Source organism: Salmo trutta, chromosome 4, assembly GCF_901001165.1.
Source record: "Salmo trutta chromosome 4, fSalTru1.1, whole genome shotgun sequence".
Lineage (NCBI taxonomy): Eukaryota > Metazoa > Chordata > Actinopteri > Salmoniformes > Salmonidae > Salmo > Salmo trutta.
Window position 1 is genome coordinate 27,405,447 of NC_042960.1, and position 20,638 is coordinate 27,426,084.

A 20,638-nucleotide genomic window follows, 5' to 3' on the forward strand; every position below is an offset into this window, starting at 1 on the left:
GCAACTACAAACACCTGCCTCCAATTGAGAGTCCAACACCCAATTACCTAACATAGAAATACTAAACTAGAGACAACATAGAACATAACCCAAAACCCGGAAATAATAAATCAAAACACCCTTCTAAACAAACCACCACCCCGAACCACATAAAACAAATACCCTCTGCCACGTCCTGACCAAACTACAATAACAAATAACCCCTATTACTGGTCAGGACGTGACAATATGTCTCTCTTGCTGAGTGGAAATTGCAATTATGATTATTATTTGTTTTATTACTTGAAATGCACTGGTATCTTCAAAAAGAATATAAACAAGACCAAACCAAAGACTCTACACCTGTGTCATGTGTTGCATGTGTAGCACATTTGGAATGCGAGAAACTTACTCCTCAGCCTGAACTGTCTCCACTTGCCGCAGCAAATAGCTAGCTTTTCATGTGGTGCAGACTGGTAAGACACTTCAGGAGGGCTGTCACATGTGCTAGCAAGGCAGAGGTCCTGGGTTTGAGCCTCAGAGCTGAATTAGGAAGAGCCAAATCAGGAAGAAGTGGTACTCGATAAGCAAGCAGTGTGACATCCATAACACATGCAGACACATTTGAGTGGGTAGGCCCTTTGGTTAGCGTTAGGGACAGACAGACATGGCTTCCAGAATGTATTTAAAATACTTACTTAAAGTAATGATGGACTGTCATTTCTCTTTGCTTATTTGAGCTGTTCTTTCCATAATATGGACTTGGTCTTTTACCAAATAGGGCCATTTTCTGTATTATACCCCTACCATGTCACAACACAACTAATTGGCTCAAAGGGTGGCTACTTTGAATAGTCTCAAATATAAAATATATTTTTGGTTGAACACTTTTTTGGATACTACATAATTCCATATGTGTTATTTCATAGTTTTGACGTCTTCATTATTATTCTACAATGTAGAAAATAGTAAAAATAAAGAATAACCCTGGAATAAGTAGGTGTCCAAACTTTTTACTGATACTGTACGTAAATGTGATATTACCAGGGGTTTTCTCATAAATTTGCAAACATTTCTAAAAACTAGTTTTTACTTTGTCATTATGGGCTATTGTGTTTAGATTGATGATACAAAAATATTTGTAATCAGTTTTAGAATAAGGCTGTAACCTAACAAAATGTGGAAAAAGTCAAGGGGTCTGAATACTTTCCGAAGGCACTGTATGGAGTCAATATATACAAGAAGCTGGCATTTGAAATGTCAGTCGTCTCATCTAGTTGGAATGCAAACCTATTTAATGTGCGGGCTGTCTAAAACCTGCATGTGATTCAATATCATTTGCCATGTCCTGGATTCTACGCATGACAGTGTCATTGGAATGTGTGATTTCACTGATCTTTGTAGCAACAGTAGGGCCTCAAACCTCTCGGCAAGTATCCACGACTGAGGGCATGACCAGCTTTTCAACTAGAGTTACCCCTACCGCGGTCAATAGCACTGCACCCCCCAACAGCTACTCGCCCAAGCCTCCCCATTTCTCCTTCTCCCAAATCCAGTCAGCTGATGTTCTGAAAGAGCTGCAAAATATGGACCCCTACAAATCAGCCAGGCTAGACAATCTGGACCCTTTCTTTCTAAAATGATCTGCTGAAATTGTTGCAACCCCTATAACTAGCCTGTTCAACCTCTCTTTCGTGTCGTCTGAGATTCCAAAAGACTGGAAAGCAGCTGCTGTCATCCCCCTCTTCAAAGGAGGGGACACTCTTGACCTAAACTGCTACAGACCTATATCTATCCTACCCTGCCTTTCTAAGGTCTTCAAAAGCAAAGTCAACAAACAAATTACCGACCATTTCGAATCCCACCGCACCTTCTCCGCTATGCAATCTGGTTTCAGAGCTGGTCATGGGTGCACCTCAGCCACGCTCAAGGTACTAAACGATATCGTAACCACCATTGATAAGAAACAATACTGTGCTGCCGTATTCATTGACATGGCCAAGGCTTTCGACACTGTCAATCACCACATCCTCATCGGCAGACTCAATAGCCTTGGTTTCTCAAATGATTGCCTCGCCTGGTTCACCAACTACTTCTCTGATAGAGTTCAATATGTCAAATCGGAGGGCCTGTTGTCCGGGCCTCTGGTAGTCTCTATAGGGGTGCCACAGGGTTCAATTCTTGGGCCAACTCTTTTCTCTGTGTACATCAATGATGTCGCTCTTGCTGCTGGTGAGTGTCTGATCCACCTCTACGCAGACGACACCATTCTGTATACTTCTGGCCCTTCTTTGGACACTGTGTTAACAACCCTCCAGACGAGCTTCAATGTCATACAACTCTCCTTCCGTAGCCTCCAACTGCTCTTAAATACAAGTAAAACTAAATGCATGCTCTTCAACCAATCGCTGCCCGCACCTGCCTGCCCGTCCAGCATCACTACTCTGGACGGTTCTTACTTAGAATATGTGGACAACTACAAATACCTAGGTGTCTGGTTAGACTGTAAGCTCTCCTTCCAGACTCACATCAAACATCTCCAATCTAAAGTTAAATCTAGAATTGGCTTCCCATTTCGCAACAAAGCATCCTTCACTCATGCTGCCAAACATACCGTCGTAAAACTGACCTTCCTACCGATCCTCGACTTCGGCGATGTCATTTACAAAATAGCCTCCAATATCCTACTCAATAAACTGGATGCAGTCTATCACAGTGCCATCCGTTTTGTCACCAAAGCCCCATATACTACCCACCACTGCGACCTGTACGCTCTCGTTGGCTGGCCCTCGCTTCATACTCGTCGCCAAACCCACTGGCTCCAGGTCATCTACAAGACCCTGCTAGGTAAAGTCCCCCCTTATCTCAGCTCACTGGTCACCATAGCAGCACCCACCTGTAGCACGCGCTCCAGCAGATATCTCTCTCTGGTCACCCCCAAAGCCAATTCCTCCTTTGGCCGTCTCTCCTTCCAGTTCTCTGCTGCCAATGACTGGAACGAACTACAAAATTCTCTGAAACTGGAAACACTTATCTCCCTCACTAGCTTTAAGCACCAGCTGACAGAGCAGCTCGCAGATCACTGCACCTGTACATAGCCCATCTATAATTTAGCCCAAACAACTACCTCTTCCTCTACTGTATTTATTTATTTTGCTCCTTTGCACCCCATTATTTCTACTTTTCACTTTCTTCCACTACATTCCAGTGTTTTACTTGCTATATTGTATTTACTTTGCCACCATGGCTTTTTTTGCCTTTACCTCCCTTATCTCACCTCATTTGCTCACATTGTATATAGACATATTTTTCTACTATATTATTGACTGTATGTTTGTTTTACTCCATGTGTAACTCTGTGTTGTTATATGTGTCGAACTGCTTTGCTTTATCTTGGCCAGGTCGCAATTGTAAATGACAACTTGTTCTCAACTTGCCTACCTGGTTAAAAAAAGGTGAAATTAAAAAAATAAAAAAATAAAAAAGAGTGAAAGGAGCCTGACACTTGGGAATGTTATGAGAGAGTAAGAATGAAGCCTTCAGTAAACTCGTGTTGTCTGTGAAATTATTGTGCAGCATTTGTGTTTGGTTGGTCATCCTTTTGTCGTAAAAAAAAAAATGTCTGGTTTATCCTTGATATGTGGATGTGCTTTGTTTCTAAATGTCTGCGCATTTTTAATGGCATCTTTGCTGAGGCAAGTCTGAAACCGGTTTTGGCCGGCAGCTGTTATTTAAAAGCAAATCCAGGGAGAGAGAGAAAGCGTGCAGGCAGCGTAGCAGGGCTAGCTTGTGTGTGTAGCTATATTTAGTCATAGCAACACAAATTTGTTTACTGTGGCATGCCTAGCTCAGTGCATTGCGCAAGTAGGCCTACGGCAAGTGTTTATTTGAGTCAAAAATGCCGCAGACCACAAAAAAAACCTATCATATTCAATACAAATATCAAATCAAATCAAATTGATTAGCAGATGTTATTGCGGGTGTAGCAAAATGCTTGTGCTTCTAGCTCCGACATTGCAGTAATATCTAACAAGTAATATCTAGCAAATTACACAACATATGCCCAATACACACATCTAAGTAGGAATGAATTAAGACTAAATACATACGGGCGAGCGATGTCAGAGCAGAACGGACTAAGATACAGTAGAATAGTATAGAAAACAGTATATACATATGAGAAGAGTAATGCAAGATATGTAAACATTAAGTGAATGAGATACCGTAGAATAGTATAGAATACAGTATATATGTACATATGAGATGAGTAATGCAAGATATGTAAACATTAAGTGAATGAGATACCGTAGAATAGTATAGAATACAGTATATATGTACATATGAGATGAGTAATGCAAGATATGTAAACATTATTAAGCGACTAAGATACCGTAGAATAGTATAGAATACAGTATATACATATGAGATGAGTAATGCCAGATATGTAAACATTATTAAAGTGACTAGTGTTACATTCCTTAAAGTGGCTAGTGACTCCTAGTCTATGCCTATAGGCAGCAGCCTCTAATGTGCTAGTGATGGCTGTTTAACAGTCTAATGGCCTTGAGATAGAAGCTGTTTTTCAATCTCTCTGTCCCAGCTTTGATGCACCTGTACTGACCTCGCCTTCTGGATGATAGCGGGATGAACAGGCAGTGGCTCGGAACAGCATATGATCCATAGGCTATGGATCATATGTTGCAGACCATCAATCATTTCTCCACGGACCGGGGTTTGAGAAAGGCTGGTATAGGCTATGGATAATCTTTCACAGTCTCACATCAGAATGAGACGTTCATCCATGTTTCTCAAACGTCAAATTATAGAAGTTCTTCCAAAGGTCAAATTTCAAAGTATTTAAGGTTCAGGCATTTAACTCCCAATGGTTAAGGTATTGAGACCACACTAGGCACGCTTGATATTATGAGCACAGCAGAAAATCAGGGATGAGGGGCATCATCAGGCACACATGAGATACTATAACAAGCAGCTAATTATCAAACCTTGAGCAATATGACAAAAATACTAAACCCTCTCCTGACTGAAATTTAAAAAGCATGACCCTCCATTTTCCTCCGGGTAACTATTGTGTACATTTCGACCTCTCCCTTACTGAAAATCCTTTTGGCCTACTTATCATTAATTATAAACTGGGTGGTTTGATCCCTGAATGCTGATTGGCTGACAGCCGTGGTATATCAGACCGTACACCACGGGTATGACACAACTTTTATTTTTACTGCTCTAATTACTTTGGTAACCAATTTATAATAGCAATAAGGCACCTCGGGGGTTTGTGGGATATGGCCAATATACCACGGCTATCCATGCACTCCGCGATGTGTTGTGCATAAGAACTATTCGGGAACAGGGCGAGACCCAGATGTAGACACGGGAGGCAGATAGTTCGAGTCTCTGATATTTATTACAATCCAAGGGGCAGGCAAGAGAATGGTCGTGGACAGGCAAAAGATCATGATCAAGGTCAGAGTCCAGGAGGTACAGAGTGGCAGGCAGGCTCAAAGTCAGGGCAGGCAGTATGTTCAGGCAGGCGGGTTCAGAGTCAAGGCAGGCAAGGGTCAAAACCGGGAGGACGAGCAAAAGAGAAATAAGAAAAAGCAGGAGCACGGAAAAACACGCTGGTTGACTTGACAAGACAAGACGAACTGGCAACAGACAAACAGGGAACACAGGAATATAAATACCCAGGGACTAATGGGGAAAATGGGTGACACCTGGAGGTTTCTTTTTTTATTTGATTTATTTCACCTTTATTTAACCAGGTAGGCCAGTTGAGAACAAGTTCTCATTTACAACTGCGACCTGGCCAAGATAAAGCAAAGCAGTCCAACAAAAACAACAACACAGAGTTACACATGGGATAAATAAACGTACAGTCAATAACACAATATAAAAAAAGTATATGTACAGTGTGTGCAAATGTAGTAAGATTAGGGAGGTAAGCCAATAAATAGGCCATAGAGGAGGTGGGTGGAGACAATCACAAAGACAGGTGAAACAGATCATGGTGTGACAAGAACAGCCCTGAGGCGTGGTATATTGGCCATATACCACACCTCCTCATGTGTTATTGCTTAAATATAGCCTACTGATATAATTTGTATCAATGTAAAAGCACAGTCAAACTGCGAGCAGCATAGATCTCCAACAACATTCCAAATAAAGCAACACCTCACGGCACAGCGCCTCTCCCCATGTGACCTTGTTGTATGTACTGACGTACAGTATGAGTAACTGATATATGCACATACATTTAAAAACATTTACAAGTTGTGTGTGTGTATGTAAATTGTAAAGTCTTTTGTCTGTAATGTCTTTTTCGTTATGTGTCTGACCCCAGTAAGACTAGCTGTCACCATTGGCGTCGGCTAATGGGGATCCTAATAAATCAAATCAAAATCCTTACCAGGCTGGTTACATTACAAAAACGCCATATCAGCAAATAAAGGCCTACCTGTAATGTAACCCAATGCAGCAGGCCTGCAGCCTATATCCTTAGAACTGGCGGGGAAAGCGGAGGAGTGACAGAGGATAAACTGTAACGCCTATAATGTCACATTTTGATGACAAAGGGACATTCTAGCGGCTATGACAACCTGTGCAACAAGCTCAATTTGCCCACTGATAATGTTAGCTTTAATTTAAACTTGGTTCCAAATTGTGTTTTTAATGGCAGGTATTATTTTGTATCATTCAAAAACAATGTAGAAATATTAGATATTGTCTAAAAATATATGCTTAGATGATGCACAGGTATGTCAGTTTATGAATTGAGTTCATTCTGTTTCAGATTATACACAGGCCACAATAACTCCACCCTGTTACACACTGCTAGATGATCTCTCACTTGACGAAGGTAAAGTGTTTGAGTTTTTTTAACTTTCCTAATATGCAACTGAATTGCCTTCTCTTGTCAGATTATGAACCTTGATATTAGAGTTGCTATCAACGGAGTTCAACCTGTCCAGATTATCCAAAGGCCTGTTACTCACTGGTGGATGATCTCTCCCTTGGTAAAGTGCTTAGGACATTTCAGACTGTTCAAATATGCAACTCAGTGCTTTCTCAACTGAGGCCACAAATAGAATAGGATAAGTGTGTGTAAATGTGCTTACAAAATGTCCATTCCAGAGCCATGCCATTTCGGGGAGTTAAAGGAGGTGGTGGTGGACCAGCCTGCTTCTGCTGCTCCTATCCTGTCCCCACGCTGGTTATATTCAGAGAGCAGAAGAGAAACAGGCGAAGGGAAGTGACAACACTCACAAGACTATTCAGTCATCCCACACTAAACTGGGGAGGTTTTATCTACTGAATTTACAGTAGTGGGTAAAGGTGGTCTAGAGCCCCCGTGCTAACATTACATACCTCTGTTTCATGTGATGCTGTTGCCCCAGGACTTTTGTGAGGGAGAGGAGTTTGAGTCCATTGGAGATGAGGTAAAGGACCAGTGCGACTCCTCGATTGCCGGGAACATCGAGGGTAAGTCCGATGCCCCTATTGCCGAGGAGATCCAGTCCGACTCCACCGTTTCCGAGGAGATCCAGTCCGACTCCTCCGTTTCTGAGGAGATCCACTGGCAAGACAGCTTCCTCTGCTCATAGCAGGAAAGAGGAAGAGGCTGAGGTAGGAGATAATAATTGCCATCACTGACTCTTTTCTGAGTCTGAGTGATTTGTTTCTCAAACTGGTGAGGTTGAAATAGGTATCTAATCTGGATGTACAGTAGTGGGTAAAGTTGCTGCTCATATAGTGGACCATACTAAATCTAGATACCTCTGTTTCATGTAATGTTGCTGCCCCAGGATTCCTATGGAGAAGACTTCGGTCTTACTCCTCGATCTCAGAGAAGATTCAGAGTCAGGCTGCATCTGTTGCCTTGTCTTCCCACAGCCAGGTAGGTGGAACAGGCTGAGGTAAGTGACAAGTCTTTTATTTTTATTTGACATTTGTTCTGTACATGGAGAAGGACAGAGTCCGACAGTGACCTGAGTGCTCTCCTGGTAGCTCAATGCAGCCACTCTAACCGGATGGCCAAGGAGACCAAAGTGATGGTCAGGAAGCTTTTGCACATGAATGCCTCCTCCACACAGACATCAACGTGTCTCACCCTGAGCTATCAAATCAAGGCCTTTATGGAGACACTCAAAGTGCAGCATCAGAGTACTTGGGCACCAGAGTATAGTGCCAAAGCACACTGGAGAGGGAGCACAGAAAGCTCTGCTCTTATCACCGCTCTCTCATAGACAAACACCGGAAATTGTTCTCGGACCACCACACCTTGAAGTCAAAGCTTTAGGAGCTCCATTGTGTCCTGCAGCTGGAGCCCAAGGAGCACTGCACTGTGGCCACCGCAGCCACTGAAGATTCCGTAGTGACTGCGATAGTGGGGATGCCAATGGCGATGCGCACCCTGTTGAGGAACCTCAAGGAGAAGAGGAGGGCATTAGAGAGAAGTCAGCAGATTGACACCTCCTGATGTGAGAATCCCTCCTACTCCCAGCATACAAGAGGCACAACTGTGTAGTTTATATGCATGTCCACAGCTTCTAAATGTCTGATTTTGAGGTGAAGAATCTACTTTATTAATTAAAGGAGGGTATAATTGCACTGCCCTTTTGTATGTGTTTTTAAACATTTATTTTAGAGATAGAATTAAAGAAAAAAAAGGACAATGCTGCATTAACATGAATATCATTTATTTTTAAGTTCACAGTGCATACAGTTGTACCATTGCGTCGATAGCACATTAGATTGACCTATACGTTATTTAAGACAACAGTTTTTCTCGGCATTGAGAACATGCAATTAAGTGTGCACGCACTAGACTTCAGTAGGTTGCATACAGCATCTTCAAATAACTACACTACTATGTCTAGGGACCAGTGGAAAAGGTGAATGAATGAACATGAACTGTGTCGACAGTCTCAGTATTGTCACTGCAGTGAATGAAAGGTTAAAAAGACAAGTGATATGCCTCTGTTAGTTCCTGACAGTGGTTTTGATTTTTCATATCACATGAGTATTAGGAAAAAGGGAAATGCCAATCGTAGCATTTATAAAAGAGAAGAGAAGAGGTTAGCTTTCATCCTATTTTCTTCTGCATCAGTCAGTAAGCTGTGAGACAGTAAACAGACATTCCGTCATAAAAATACCAGCTTTTCAGTACACAGATACTCAGCCTCAAAGGATTCCTAGCTGACTATTGCAAGTGTTAGTAAGACATTGCTCAAGTAAAAACCTCCCAATCCATCGCAGTTAATACAGTAGTCATATAGTAGATGAAATAACTAATAAAGTATTTCAAGTTGGCTGAACAAAGTGTGGATATTGGACAACACTACCGTACCTGACGCTACCTTTTTAAATTTGAGCTGACTTAACTTTAAAACACATTCAACAGCAAAATTAGATTAGCAGAACATGGCCAATACAGATATTTTGAACCAGGGGAATGGAAAAATAGGATATTCTACTGAAAAACACAAACTGAAAAAAAGGAGGTTCAATTCATAGGTATGCAGTTTCTGTCACCTATCTGCTGAATTTAAATGCTGTAACATGATACGTGAGTGGCTGGATGGCAAATGGTTTGAGTTAACACATTTTATAATTATACAAAATATTTCCCCCCCCCAAAAATGATATAACAACATTCAAAGCTTGTTTGTTCTATGAATCATTTACAATATATTATTATACCAGTTATATATTCTCCTTGTAAAATATACTTAAAACACAAAAAATACAATCTTTCATCTATAATTCATCTTAAAATATAACTACCTACAACAAAGCATAACAAGATCCTTCTCCATAGTGAGTGCAGTCTGAAAGACCATTGAAATATCAGCACAGATGGGGAAAAAAAGAACACATACAGTAAGCCTCATTACAAAATGTAAAAACAGAAACAGAAAGATTTAAACAGAAATGAAGTCTATTCTAGTGGATCTCATAGGTGAAAGAACTGACCAACAAGCATTTAAAGCTGGAATCCTTAATGGTGAAACAACCATGTCCGTTTGCGATATTTCAACAACAAATAAGTTACTGTAAACAGCAAACACAGTTTTTTCTCCTCGGACATCATTGCACGTGCCATAGACGAGCACAATATGTACTGCAATTTGTTTTACCATGCTGAGCGATGCTCCTCAGTTCAGAAACCAGTGGTGCTGTTTCCCCCCCCAATTCGGATTCCATCTTTAAGGATGTGGCTTATTCTCAGTGCCTCCCCACTGACTGGACCAGTGGTTCTCGGTCTCTTTTGCATATACAGACTATATCAGTTGAAACGTTGAGAGGACGACTCTTTAAAGCCACTCAGATTTCTCCCTAATGACTTGTGTTGACCATGCTGAGTGGTACTCAGAAAAGGCCAAATTACAGAGGATCTATGGACTCACAAATATGATTATCAATTACCTGATCTTTATAATGGTAACCTCAAATTCTATTCTGAATTTGTAAACTTGAAATAAGTTTTGCATAGTATATAGACAGTGCTCCAACTTCAAAGCTGCCCAAATAAATAGCAAAATTGAAACATAGAATAGGCGAACATAAATTGTACATGGGCCCTTTCAAATCCAAATTAATAGCTGAAGTGAGGTCTTCCCAGAGCCACGGATCTCATCGTTACCACAGCCCAACTCTCAGGACAGGGAAAGAGCTACCGTTAAACCGTCACACTCAACGGCATGCCACATAAATCACTAGCTTAAACAGGCTAAACTCATCATCAACATAACCACAAACAAGCACTGGAAAATACTTTATTTTGTCTGTATGTACTAAAGTGGTACAATAGTGAGTGGCCACCATCTCTGGACATTACCCAAAGGGCTTGCATTCTCTCCATGGGAGATTCTTGTAAAATCTCTTTGGACGTCCGTCCATATTCTCAGAGGAGAACCGTATCGCTTTATTACTGTTCTACAATCATCTCAAGCCTTCCAGTCAAACACAGTGTGGTAGCATCAGAGTATGGGACAAAGCATTTCATTCGGTGTGTGCACATAGCAGAGATTTCAAGTGGTGAAATCACACTCCTCCTAAAGCACTCATGGGTGGTTTTACCAATGACATACCCCTATACCAGTGGGCCGTCAGTGTTTTCTGTTAATGTAAGCTCTAGTGATATCATTTCCATCAGGAGTGTGACACTAAAGACTTGGGGGTAGCAGAATCAACAACGTCTGCATCATCAAGACGGTTGCTTTGTGACAAGGTGCTCCAAGTTCCCAGTTAGCCATTGTTATGTAAACGAAGGCTGAAAACTACCCATAGCCGATTGAGACATGGGTGCCAGCCCGCGTAGATGGAAACAGAAAAGTCTGAGCCTTTTGGGTAAAACACTGGGGTAAATCCTCAGAGAAAGGAGGAGAGTGTGTGAGGGTAGGAGGATAGACAGAGATTGTGGGAGATGGTGAGGATGGAAGGGTGAATGGAGGAGAGTGAGCACAAGTGGGAAGGAGTGGCGAGATGGGGACAGCAAGCGAGAGATGGAGAGAGAGAGAGACCGACAAAGAGACGGTGAGATAGGTGCCATGGATGGGCTTGTCTATTCATTCATATCCGCTGTATTTACACAAGTCCTTTTCGCCTTTCTTTCCTAACAGACAGGAGTATCCTGAGAAACAAACACTTGAGAAAAATACATCTCTAAATAGATAAGCCTCTGAAATCAAACTAAATAGAGCTTCTCTCTGAGTGCAACATATATTAAACTATCTTTAATATATCTAAGCACAGTGAGAAAGCTGTCTGTTTTCCACATTCATGTGATAGTAGAGCTAAGCAGATCAACTGCTTCCAAAGTAACAGTTACATTATTTTAAGACTGAGCAGTACCAAATGCAAAGCACACCTCCGTTTTAGGCAGGGATGGGCAACTTTGATAGGGGTGGGAGCCACAAAAAAACTCATCATGAGGGGCTACAGTGGCTAGTGGGTCCATACCCCCTCCCCCACCAATTTGAAGTTATAAAATTAATTTCCTGCAATTCTACACATTTTGCCATGGGGCGTGGAGAAAATGTTGCCATTTTAAAGCAAGTTTGCTGCAATTCTACACATTTTGCCATAGGGTGGAGGCAAATGTTAACAGCTTTTAATATGATAACTGATGATCAGTGGGCCCCAACCCGGTCAGTAATTCGACCATGCTTACTACAAGTTTAGGTAGCTGGCCACGAGACTAACTTAACAATATAAAACATTTTAGCCGACATGAGCTAATTGAGTGACTACTGATGCACAATCAAATTTCGAAATTGCACCTTGCACCTATTATTCTAACTCTTAACAGTAAGTTGAAACCCCGACTGAGTTCCTAAAAAAAAGTTGTATATTTTTGGTGAAATTGGTCCTCAGAACTACAAAAGGCGACCCGCGGTTGCCCATCCCTGGTTTAAGGCATTGTGTTAGGAAACTGTACAGTGGAAGAGTTACCAAGGTCATTGGGGTTTACTTTGTGTCTTTACAATACTTTCAGATCGAAGGAAAAATGAATTTGTTCTCTTAAAACACACTGATCTTTTCGTAAACATTTTCCACTCAGTGGTTAAGGTCAAATTTTGGGGAGGGCAGTCTGATTCTTAAGGGCAACTTCTACCTCAAGCACCCCTTCCCCTGTCCCTGGCCGTCTCAGGACTTGTCGCTGGCTTTGCTGTGGCTGTTGGCGTGGGTATTATTATGTGTGTTGTTGGTGTGGCACTGGACCTGGGACAGCTGTAGGCTGGTCTGGAAGGCTGAGCTGAGATGACACATAGACTCTATTTCCTCTAGAAGGCCTTTCTCCTGGACCTCTGCCCCAGAGACCCTGCCCTGTTCCTTCCCCAACCCCAGCCCTAGGCCCTGGTCCTCTCCCTGTCCCCCCTCCTCTGGCCTCCCTCTCTCCCAGGGGACCAGCACAGAGGGCTGCCTGGCCTTCACACCCTGCCTCTCTTTGTCCTGACTGCCCTGCCTCTGGAGGGCCTGGTCCTGCCTCACCGTCTCCTTGGATAGCACATTCCCCTGCAGGATGCTGGATGTGGTCTGGGGTTTGGTCTCAGACTCAGGCTGGGGGTCTGTGGAGGCTCTAACACGGGTCAGCGTTGAGGTGTGTGGAGGGTTGTGTGTTGCCGGTGGAGGATTGTGTGTGGATGCACGGATTGGTGCAGGAGAGCGGCTGGAAGAGGGGTTTTGGTCTCCCAGGTGTGGTGATGTAGGTGTTGGGAGCGAAGGCTCCTCTGGACGGGGCTGAGAGAGACAGATCGGGGGCTTGGCATGAAGGGGCTGGGTCTTGGTCTGAGGGGCCTGGATCTTGGGCAGGAGATTGGGGACCTTGTTGTCCTTGGCTGGGACTGCAGCTGTGGCCGGTGGAGAGGCTGTCAAGGGATTTTGCTTTGGCTTCTTGAGGCTGCTCTTGCTAGGCTGTCTACGAGGGGAGGGGGGCAGGTGCTTCCCGTGGAGGGCACTGTCGTCCTGCCAGCTTCCTCCCTGTCCCCCTCCCCCACCTACTCCACCCACCCTGCTGCCACTGGTACACATCTGGGGCAGATTACTCTCACTGTGGGGGTTGGACTTGTTCTAGAATACAGACACAGAGTGGTTTACACATTTTGATGTTTTCTTTGACCGGTGCCTCAGTCAATATTGTCCATATGCAAAGATATTGTCCATGACGTTCAGATTATATTTACTGTATGTATCTGGGGTTATATGAGTGTGGTTTAGATGTTACAGATGTTTCTCTTACCGGAGACTTATAGTCGATGTCGTCCATAGATCTGAAGAAGTCCAGGCTCTTGGCAGCGCTGAGTTTGCCATGCTCTGTGCTGGTGGTGCTCAGAGAGTCAAGGATCTCCTCTAATAGGTTCATCTGGCCCGTGTGGGAGGAGTCTGTGTCTAGCTCCAGCGAATAGGAGTCGTCACTGTCCTCAGTGTAGGACGGCATCTCCCCACTGTCCTCTGACGAGATCCTCAAGGCGAGCAAATTAAATTAGCAAAATAAATTAGCAAAATAAATTTGGCAAATCAACGAATACATGAAATACAGAAAATAAAATAACAAACAAATTCTGTAAATAAATGTATTAATAAGCCAGCAAATAAACTCAGCAAATCAATGATCATTTCATGAATAATGATCTGTCCAAGAGGCTATAATCACAATGCAATAAATCTACTGTGGGGTCCTTACAGTAGGACTAAACCACTGGAGGGCAGCATTGATATGAGTATGAAGAGGATGAGGGGGAACCTGTCTATACCATAGTAACTAATGAAGGACAGGACAGGGAGATTATTTTTTCCAAATGACTGAACAAACAACTTTCATGAAAGAGGAAACTACCATGGAATCAACTTGAATAATTTTATTGTATTGCGATGTTTGCTCAGGGCTAGGGCTCACTAGTAAAATTGATAGCTGTCTCAATGAGACTCACCTGAAAGGATAGATAAAGAAATGTCACTGATCATACATATTCAAACAATACTGGGAGATTATTGGTATTATCATATTCCTATATCAGACTCTTACTTGCTGGCAGTGTCCAGTTCATCGTCATCGACGGCAAAGTCAGGACATCCCATGGAAGACTTTGCATAATAAGGCTAACACACAAACAGAGACAATGAGATCTACAGGTTACTCAAGGCAAATGACCATCACATCTGACCATGACAACAAAAAAATAACTCTTTATGATGCTGGTGTGCTGTGTTTGTGTTGGCAACAGGGTGTCATTCCCACCCCAGTCCAGTCCAGTGCCTGGTTTAACTGTCTGGGGACTTAAAGGAGAAAGAACCTTTAAGGCACACGCCTCCCCCTCCTCCTCCTCCCTCTCTCCTTCCCTTTAAGAGCTCAGCTCAGCCCAAGGCCTGCTATTAAAAATACCTTTATCCACTACAGACGTGTAGTCTTTTACTCACTCTACCTCTCTTTAACTCTCTCTCTGCCCATCTAATTCACAACTGTGTATATCTCGTGCACACTGTATAATGTTCTCCTCTCTCTCTCTCTCTCCCTCCCTTGTCCTCTCTAACCATCTCAGTCTCTCTCTTTACCTTCTCACCCCTCTTTCTTTCCTGTACCAAGGGCAGCCTCTAAAGCAGCCTATAAAACCAGGTTTGCCACATTATAAAAGCCTGTCACTTTCCCATCCCCTAGAGGGCAACCATGACTCGTCACAAAGAGAGAGAGAGAGAGAGAGAGAGAGAGAGAGAGAGAGAGAGAGAGAGAACAGGTCAGATGTAAATGATTGAGGGAGAGAAAGAGGAAAAGGGGGACCCATAACCCCTGGAGACAGAGGAGAAGGGGGAAACATTAGGGCCTTGCACCAACCCGGTCTTGATTAGCTGACACAGTACCAGCAAGACGGGCGGAATGTAACGTGTCGCTGGCCGCTGCTCATTTAGGGTACACACACACACCTTACACAAACGCGCGCATGCATACAGAAAGGGTTAACCACCGCCTTTGCCATAAAAGCTAAGGGAGGAGAAATGTGTGGAACGGCCACTTAGTCGTCTTTGCCATTGGGCTAAACAGGAACACATGTAGTGCGGCGCTGATTGCCCGGCTCAGGCTGCTCTCTGTCTCTGGTAGCTGGGAGCTATAATAATAAAGACCATTACAGAGCGGCTCAGGCCTCCCATCTCCTAAGAAAAAACTTTAATGGATTCCTGTGTCAGGGCCGTAAATCAGCACTGTGATACCATGTACACACAAGCGTACGGGCGTTCATATGCACACACACACATATCAAATCATTCACGCTGAGGCTGGCTTGACAGTTAGGGAGACCGGAGATGCACCTGCAAGAGGGTGGGTGCTGGGGCACACACACACACACACACACACGGGTCATGGTCCTTGCTGCTATTTAGCCTGTTCATTTGTGCACTTAGGCCTGTTTGGGGAAGCGGGGCCTCTCGGTGTGTCTAGGTGTTTATTAAAACAAGGTGAACCCTCAAACACAACAAACCATACCCAGGCCATAGAGCTCAGCTCACATCATAACCACACCCAGCTCAGCCTGCCCTTTCCTATGGTCATAATTATATCCATGCTAGACAACCTACACCTACATACTGTTGGAAGGGCAAAGCATACAGGAAACAAAAAGACATGCATACACACTTCCCATTTATGAAACACACATACTGAATGAACATGGAAGTCATCCAGAGTTGTAATTATTACAGTGGCATGTTATTAGATGAAACCGTAAAGACGAGACAACCATGCTAGAGGAAGTCTGGGTGAAACAACGTCCCCTTCACTTCTCATGACAGACTGATATAAAACTGAGAGGTGAAAATGGAAAAGTGATTCTCTCCCGTCTCTCCCTCTCTTTCTCGTTTCTCTCCCCCCCTCTCTCATTCCCTCAGCCTCCATCTCTGCCTCTCATTCTCTCTGTCTTCATCTCTCTCATATGACAGATGACTGTTATTTTTCTCTCGCAGTGAGTCTGCTGCAGTGAAAGAGAAGGGGAGAAAGAAGGAGAAAGCGAGGGAGAGTGCCACACCAGGAAAAGAGGCAGCAAATGAAGTCTAATAATGAAAATGAAAAAGGCCCAGGCTATTTCACGGAATCTGGCTAAAACCATCAGTTTGGAGGACAGAAGGGGGGAAAAATGCCTCTAATTCGTTTAAAAGCACACTAAAATCACTAAACACACTTATGTGTTTCAATAGGTACTCTGCACAGTAACCTCTGCTGGCATAACAATAGACCGTCTTACTGTCTGTGAACATTTTTTAGAATACTTTTTTGATCATCAATGTGATATACACAATGGTGAGTTATTTTTAACAGTGGCTGCATTTTTAGTCATTGTCAATACCTCCGCAGTTGCACATTTTGTGGCAACAAATCATTATTTAGAGTAAAACATTTTTTTTTACTAGAATAATTTATTGAGGCAATTCTGGTGAAATAAAAACCTGTATATTCCAGCCAGTCATGCTGTAAGTGAGGAGAGTTTCAATATGGCCAAGTCATCTTCTAACCTATTGTATAGTGTCAAGCTTTCGCTTTCCAAACGGAATGAGCCAAGATATGAAATCTATTTAAAGGAGCGCTCATGGCAGTGACTCTATTAATCCTTCATACGCCATACAATAACTCTATATTTCACTCCCCTTCTTACCAGGGGAAAATAGTAAATCACTGTCCATTTCAGTAGAAATATTTGAAGAAAAACTTTTTTTTCCCTCTTTCAGTCTCTCGTCTGCATGACCAGTTATGTTAAGCGAGCATGCCAACGACAGAGCGCTAGAGACTTTAAGTACCAGCTTTGCATTATACATTTCATATGGTGTTTCTGAGTGGCCACTGATCTCACATCTTGGCAGGGTATGTGAGATATGCCAAACAAACCACACGGAGAGAGGGGGGAAAATGAAATGAGAGAGAGAGAAAGAGGAGGGATAGAGAGAGCGAGGGAGATAGAGAGGGGGGAGTGGGAGCTAGAGAGGGGGGGAGAGACACACAGAGAGAGGGGGGAGAGAGTGAAAGAGGGAGCCAGAACCATGGCCAAGTCGGTCTTTCTGTTAGACATAAAACTACAGACAGTGTTTGAGGCAGGATACACTGCCTGCCTGTCTGTCCAACTGGCTGCCTCTGAAAGCACACGCTTTTAACAAACGGGCTAAATTAAAAGGATTCTAACCATTTTGTAAAAATAAATAAATAAATAAATAAGCAATCTTATAAAATCAAGGAGTGTGTCTGTTGATGTATGCAGTAATTTAAAGCTACCATGAGGTGGCAGTTTAGCTTCAGACAAGAATCGCAGGCCAGACTACAAATAACCAACTAAACACACACTGCCTACACACACACACCCACACACAACCTGACAGGCTCCAATCTCCACATCATCACCATGCAGATGTGTGCAGTTTTTCCCCATTAGAACAGAAGCACAAAAACAAACCATCCACACTAGCCAACCCCCCCCCCCCCAACACTCTCTCTCCCCCTCTCCCCACCCCCCCATGCTAGCATTTATTCAGTCTATGGTAGAATAGTGTCAGCGTCACACTGCTGAGCCCTGCCACAAGCCTGCTGTCACTATGCATACCACCGTCTCGCTCTCACACAGCTAACGTACTGTTGCATCCGCTAAAACACACACACAAACACACACGAGGTGAGCAATCACTCCCAAACATAGAGAAGCAAGACAATAGGTTGGTGTTTGTTAGTGTTTCACACTAAGAGAACATTCCCGGTGTGCAAATCAAGGAATACCTCCCACATACTTTAATGGACATGCTCTTTTAGTGACACTTGAATGAACTGGCCAATAAAACAAAACCGGAAAATGTTCATTTCATAATTACACTGAGCTAATATAAAATATCTAATATTAGAATAAACTCCAAAGATGAACCAAATCATTCATTATTTTGATTTCAAGGACAGAAACAGAGATTGCTGTTAAATCCTACATGGTGATAAAGATATGAGAAGTTAAGATGTCTATATCACTCAGAGAGCTGAGTGTGTGTTTGTGTGTACGTGAGTGAGGTTTGTGTTGGTGTGTAGGGCAAAGGGTGTATGAATTATACACTAGATAAATGGTTTGTAATATCTCTTTAATATTCAGAAATGGAGAGGAGCAGAGAGGTAGCCCTGGCCTACATTGGGCCTGGTACAGTAGAGATCAAATCAAGTCAAATTATATTTGTCACATGCGCCGAATACAACAGGTGTAGGCCTTACCGTGAAATGCTTACTTACAAACCCTTAACAAACAGTGAAGTTTTAAGAAAATAGAGTTAAGAAAATATTTACTAAATAAACTAAAGTAAAAAAAAGTAACAATAATGAGGCTATATACAGGGGGTGCCGGTACTGAGTCAATGTGCGGGGATACAAGTTAGTCGAGGTAATTTGTACATGTAGGAAGGTGTAAAGTGACTATGCATAGATAATAAACAACGAGTAGCAGCAGTGTAAAAACAAAGGGGGGTGGTCAATGCAATTAGTCCGGGTGTCCATTTAATTAATTGATCAGCAGTCTTACGGTTTGGGGATAGAAGCTGCCGTGCGGTAGCAGAGAGAACAGTCTATGACTTCGGTGACTGGAGTGTTTGACAATTCTTTGGGCCTTCCTCTGACACCGCCTAGTATATAGGTCCTGGATGGCAGGAAGCTTGGCCCCAGTGATGTACTGGGCTGTACGCACTACCCTCTGTAGCGCCTTATGGTCGGATGCCGAGCAGTTGCCATACCAGGCGGTGATGCAACCGGTCAGGATGCTCTCGATGCTGTAGCTGTAGAACCTTTTGAGGATCTGGGGACCCATGCCAAATCTTTTCAGTCTCCTGAGGGGGAAAAGGCATTGTCGTGCCCTCTTCACAACTTTCTTGGTGTGTTTGGACTTGATAGTTTGTTGGTGAAACTCTCGATCTGCTCCACTACAGCACCGTCGATGTGAATGGGGGCGTGTTTGGCCCTTCTTATCATGTAGTCCACGATCAGCTCCTTTGTCTTGCTCGCGTTGAGGGAGAGGTTGTTGTCCTGGCACCACACTGCCATGTCTCTGACCCCCTCCCTATTGTCGGTGTTCAGGGCTACCACTGTTGTGTCGTCAGCAAACTTAATGATGGTGATGGCATCGAGCTTGGCCACGCAGTCGTGGGTGACAAGGGAGTACAGGAGGGGACTAAGCACGCAGCCCTGAGGGGCCACCGTGTTGAGGATGAGCGTGGCAGATGTGTTGTTGCCTACCCTTACCCCCTAGGGGCGGCACGTCAGGAAGTCCAGGATCCAGTTTCAGAGGGAGGTGTTTAGTTCCAGGGTCCTTAGCTTAGTGATGAGCTTTGTGGGCACTATGGTGTTGAACATTGAGCTGTAGTCAATGAACAGCATTCTCACATAGGTGTTCCTTTTGTCCAGATGGGAAAGGGCAGTGTGGAGTGCGATTTAAATTACGTCATCTGTGGATCTGTTGGGGCGGTATGCAAATTGGAGTGGGTCTAGGGTTTCGGGGACGATGGTGTTGATGTGAGCCTTTCAAAGCACTTCATGGTTACCGACGTTAATGCTACGGGGCGGTAGTCATTTAGGCAGGTTACCTTCACTTTGTTGGACACAGGGATTATGGTGGTCCGCTTGAAACATGTAGGTATTACAGAATCTCTCGGTCAGGGAGAGGTTGAAATGTCAGTGTAGACACTTGCTAGTTGGTCTGCGCATGCTTTGAATACACGTCCTGTTAATCCATCTGCCCTCGCGGCCTTGTGAATGTTGACCTGTTTAAAGGTCTTGCTCACATCGACTATGGAGAGCATGATCACACAGTCATCCGGAAAAGCTGGTGCTCTCATGCATGGTTCAGAGTTGCTTGCTTCGAAGCAAGCATAAAATACATTTAGCCCATCTGGTAGGCTCGCGTCACTGGGCAGCTTGTGGCTGGGTTTCCCTTTGTAGTCCGTAATAGACGAGCGTCAGAGCCGGTGTAGTAGGATTCAATCTTAGTCCTGTATTGAGGCTTTGTCTGTGTGATGGTTCGTCTGAAGGCATAGCGGGATTTCTTGTATAAGCGTCCGGATTAGTGTCATGCTCCTTGAAAGCGGCAGCTCTAGCCTTTTGCTTGGTGCGGCAGTTGCATGTAATTCATGGCTTCTGGTTGGG

General features: G+C 43.5%; 1 protein-coding gene across 3 annotated transcripts in view; it reads right to left on the bottom strand.

Annotated features, from left to right (window-relative positions):
* Positions 1 to 8,675: 8,675 nt before the first annotated feature.
* The window catches only part of dennd1b (DENN/MADD domain containing 1B), a 200,919-nt gene continuing 188,956 nt past the window's right edge, over positions 8,676 to 20,638 (bottom strand). For all 3 annotated transcript variants that reach the window (XM_029750398.1, XM_029750399.1, XM_029750400.1), the window contains 3 exons: positions 14,528 to 14,601; positions 13,742 to 13,964; positions 8,676 to 13,572 (listed from right to left, as the gene is read on the bottom strand). In XM_029750398.1, the coding sequence (XP_029606258.1) occupies positions 12,649 to 13,572; positions 13,742 to 13,964; positions 14,528 to 14,601 (1,221 nt within the window). In that variant the 3' untranslated portion in view covers positions 8,676 to 12,648. The remainder of the gene's footprint in view (positions 13,573 to 13,741; positions 13,965 to 14,527; positions 14,602 to 20,638) is intronic.